At 65.6% G+C, this 2,968-nt stretch overlaps 1 protein-coding gene across 1 annotated transcript; it reads left to right on the top strand.

Annotated features, from left to right (window-relative positions):
* The first annotated feature begins 722 nt into the window (after nt 1-722).
* On the top strand, nt 723-2,968 carry STUB1 (STIP1 homology and U-box containing protein 1). The gene is made up of 6 exons (XM_005425253.3): nt 723-1,051; nt 1,163-1,328; nt 1,455-1,545; nt 2,045-2,101; nt 2,218-2,334; nt 2,683-2,968. Exons 1-6 carry the CDS (start codon nt 835-837, stop codon nt 2,806-2,808), a joined length of 774 nt encoding a protein of 257 aa, XP_005425310.3. The 5' UTR covers nt 723-834; the 3' UTR covers nt 2,809-2,968.

Below are 2,968 nucleotides of genomic sequence, written 5' to 3'. Positions count from 1 at the left end.
GGGCCCGGCCTGGGTCCCCCGGGACGGGACTCCCGCGGACGGGGCACATCGACCTCCCTCTGGCCGCGGGGGCCCAGGCTGGAACCTCCCCCTCGGCCTGGTGACCCTCCCGGAGCCGGCCTGGCCAACCCTGGGGTGGCGTCCCCAGGAAGGGACACCCCCGCCACGCTCTGGGCCTTGACGCCCGCAAGATGGGCCTTCCCCCAGGCTGGACATGTCCGCAGCCCTGGCCTGGGTATCACCAGGGTGGAACCCCCTTGGGCTGGGCACTGTTCTTCCTCAGGGTCTGGCCAAGATGCCCCTGAGATTGGGACACTTTTAATCGGGACACTGTTCCCTCACCGGGCCTGGCTCCTCCTGGAGGGGCTGGACACAGCTCTGGGCCCGATTCCCCCCTCCTGGGCCTGGACTGTCACCCCTAGGCCTGGCCTAGGCACCCCCCCGGCCCTGGTCCCCTCTCAAGCCCATCCTGTCCCCTACCCAACTCCAAGCTGGCCTCCAAGCCCTACACCCCCTCCCCAGAGTGCCCCCACCCTGAGCCTGTTTCCCCTAAACCCTGCACTGTCCCTGGGCTGTGCTGGGTAGGGCAGAGCCACCCTGGGACGGTTGGGGTGCCAGGGGGACAGTCCCCTCTGGGGGCAGGGACACGGGCTGCCCTATGGGGACCGTCCCAGCCTGTCCCCAATCCACGGCAGCACCTCCCCACGCGGTGCACGCCCCGGCTGGCACTGCTGGCCCTCCCTGCCCAGGGTGACAGCGCTGCTGGCTCACCGAGTCACCGGGCTGTCACCCGGCTGTCACCCAGCCCGTCCCGGCCCTGCCGCCGCCACCAACATGGGCCTGTCCCCGCAGAACCGGAACCCCTTGGTGGCCGTGTACTACACCAACCGGGCCCTGTGCTACCTGAAGATGCAGCAGCACGACAAGGCGCTGGCCGACTGCAAGCGGGCGCTGGAGCTGGACGGGCAGTCGGTGAAGGCTCACTTCTTCCTGGGCCAGTGCCAGATGGAGATGGAAAACTACGACGAGGCCATCGCCAACCTGCAGAGAGGTGAGCGGGCACGCTGCCACTGTCCCCTGCTCCTGGCTGTCTGCTGGGAAAGGGCCAGGGAGGGTGACAGGGACGCTGCTGCTGGTGCTGAGGTGCCCTTTCTCTCCTCAGCCTACAACCTGGCCAAGGAGCAGCGGCTGAATTTCGGGGACGACATCCCCAGCGCGCTGCGCATCGCCAAGAAGAAGCGCTGGAACAGCATCGAGGAGAAGCGCATCAACCAGGAGAACGAGCTGCACTCCCACCTGACCAAGCTGATCGTGGCCGAGAAGGAGAGGTACCGGGGCTCCTGGAGGGGCTATTGGAGTGCCACCAGGCTGTCACAGCTCTGTGTGAGGTGTCCCTGCAGCAGGGAAGGGAGTGACAATGTCCCCCGTCCTGCTGATGTCCCGCTCTGTCCTAGGGAGCTGGCGGAGTGCCGAAAGACTCAGCAGGAGGAGAACACAGACGAGAGCCGGAGCCGTGTTCAGCTGGCCAGCATCGAGGCCAAACACGTGAGTGGGGGGCTTGGGGCTTCCTCATCCCATCCCCATCCTCATGCTGTGCTGCAGCCAGGGAAGCTGCAGGGCTGCAGCTGTGCAGGTGAAAGCTGGGAGACCTTGGGACACAGCACAGTAGCCTTCATTCTGTAGCTCAAGCCACCACTGCAGGGCTGTTTTGTCCCCCATGATGGCTTCCCCTGCTCTGTCACCTCTTGTCCCAGCCTGGCAGCAGTGACACCTGCTGTGCCTATTGTTCCCTGAGGAAACACAAGTGCCTCTCGGCCACATGTGGGTCTGAGTGCTGGGGACTAATCCCAGATAAAAATAGGCCCACAAAGGAAGGTTATTTGTAAGCTGGATCACTCCTGCCAGGTTCAGCCAGGAGCTGCACAGGCAGAGGGGCCACCAAGGACCTGTCCCAACACCCACGGTGGGAGGCTTTGGGCCCTCCCTGGGGACCTGTAGCCCCTGCACAGCAGGGACCCCTTGTCCTCAAGGGCTTCTCTTTCAGGACAAGTACCTGGCAGACATGGACGAGCTCTTCTCCCAAGTGGATGAGAAGAGGAAGGTGAGTGTGGCTGAGCCTGTGCTCCTGTAAACCTGCTGTGTACCCTGCTCCTTGCTCTGAGCCAGCACCACCTCCCAGGCCACTTTCCTGACCCAGCTGTGCCTCTCTCATGCCAGAAGCGGGACATCCCTGACTACCTGTGTGGGAAGATCAGTTTTGAGCTGATGAGAGAGCCCTGCATCACGCCCAGCGGGATCACCTACGACAGGAAGGACATTGAGGAGCATCTCCAGGTACTGCCAGGCCAGGGGGCTTTCCCAGGGCCTTGCCTTGGTGGGAAGGCATCTTTTTGCTTAACTCAGGGCTCTGCAGGCTCCTTGGGTTTGCTCCCAGTAACCTGCCCGGGCAGCTCCCTGTGGAGCAGGAGCTGCCGGGCCCTGCCCAAAGCGGAGGCGGCTCTTGGCAGGGGTCTCGCACCTCGGCCTGCCCTCATCCTGCTGGGAGGCACCTCCAGGGCTCTCCCCTTGCCACGGGCAGGTGCCCGGTTGCTGGGGCAGGCGCTGGCCTCACGGCCACCCGCGCCCCGGGGCCGAGCCCGGGCGCGTGGAGTAACCGGTTCTGCCGCACCTCCTCCCCTGCAGCGCGTGGGGCATTTCGACCCGGTGACGCGGAGCCCCCTGACCCAGGACCAGCTGATCCCCAACCTCGCCATGAAGGAGGTGATAGACGCGTTCATCTCGGAGAACGGCTGGGTGGAGGATTACTGAGGGACCGCGGCCGCCCGGTGCCCTGGCACAGCCGGCTCTCCCCGGGCTGGCACCGTGCCTTACTCGCTCTCCGGCTGTCCCCGCTCTGGCCCGGGCCTGGCGCTGGGCGAGGGCACGTCACCATGTCCCCTTGCCGAGGAGCCGCAGCGGCGGGGGGGGC

The sequence above is a fragment of the Geospiza fortis genome, unplaced genomic scaffold (assembly GCF_000277835.1).
Source record: "Geospiza fortis unplaced genomic scaffold, GeoFor_1.0 scaffold114, whole genome shotgun sequence".
Taxonomy (NCBI): domain Eukaryota; kingdom Metazoa; phylum Chordata; class Aves; order Passeriformes; family Thraupidae; genus Geospiza; species Geospiza fortis.
The sequence above is the reverse complement of the archived record's forward strand: the minus strand, read 5'-3'. Positions and strand labels throughout refer to the sequence as shown.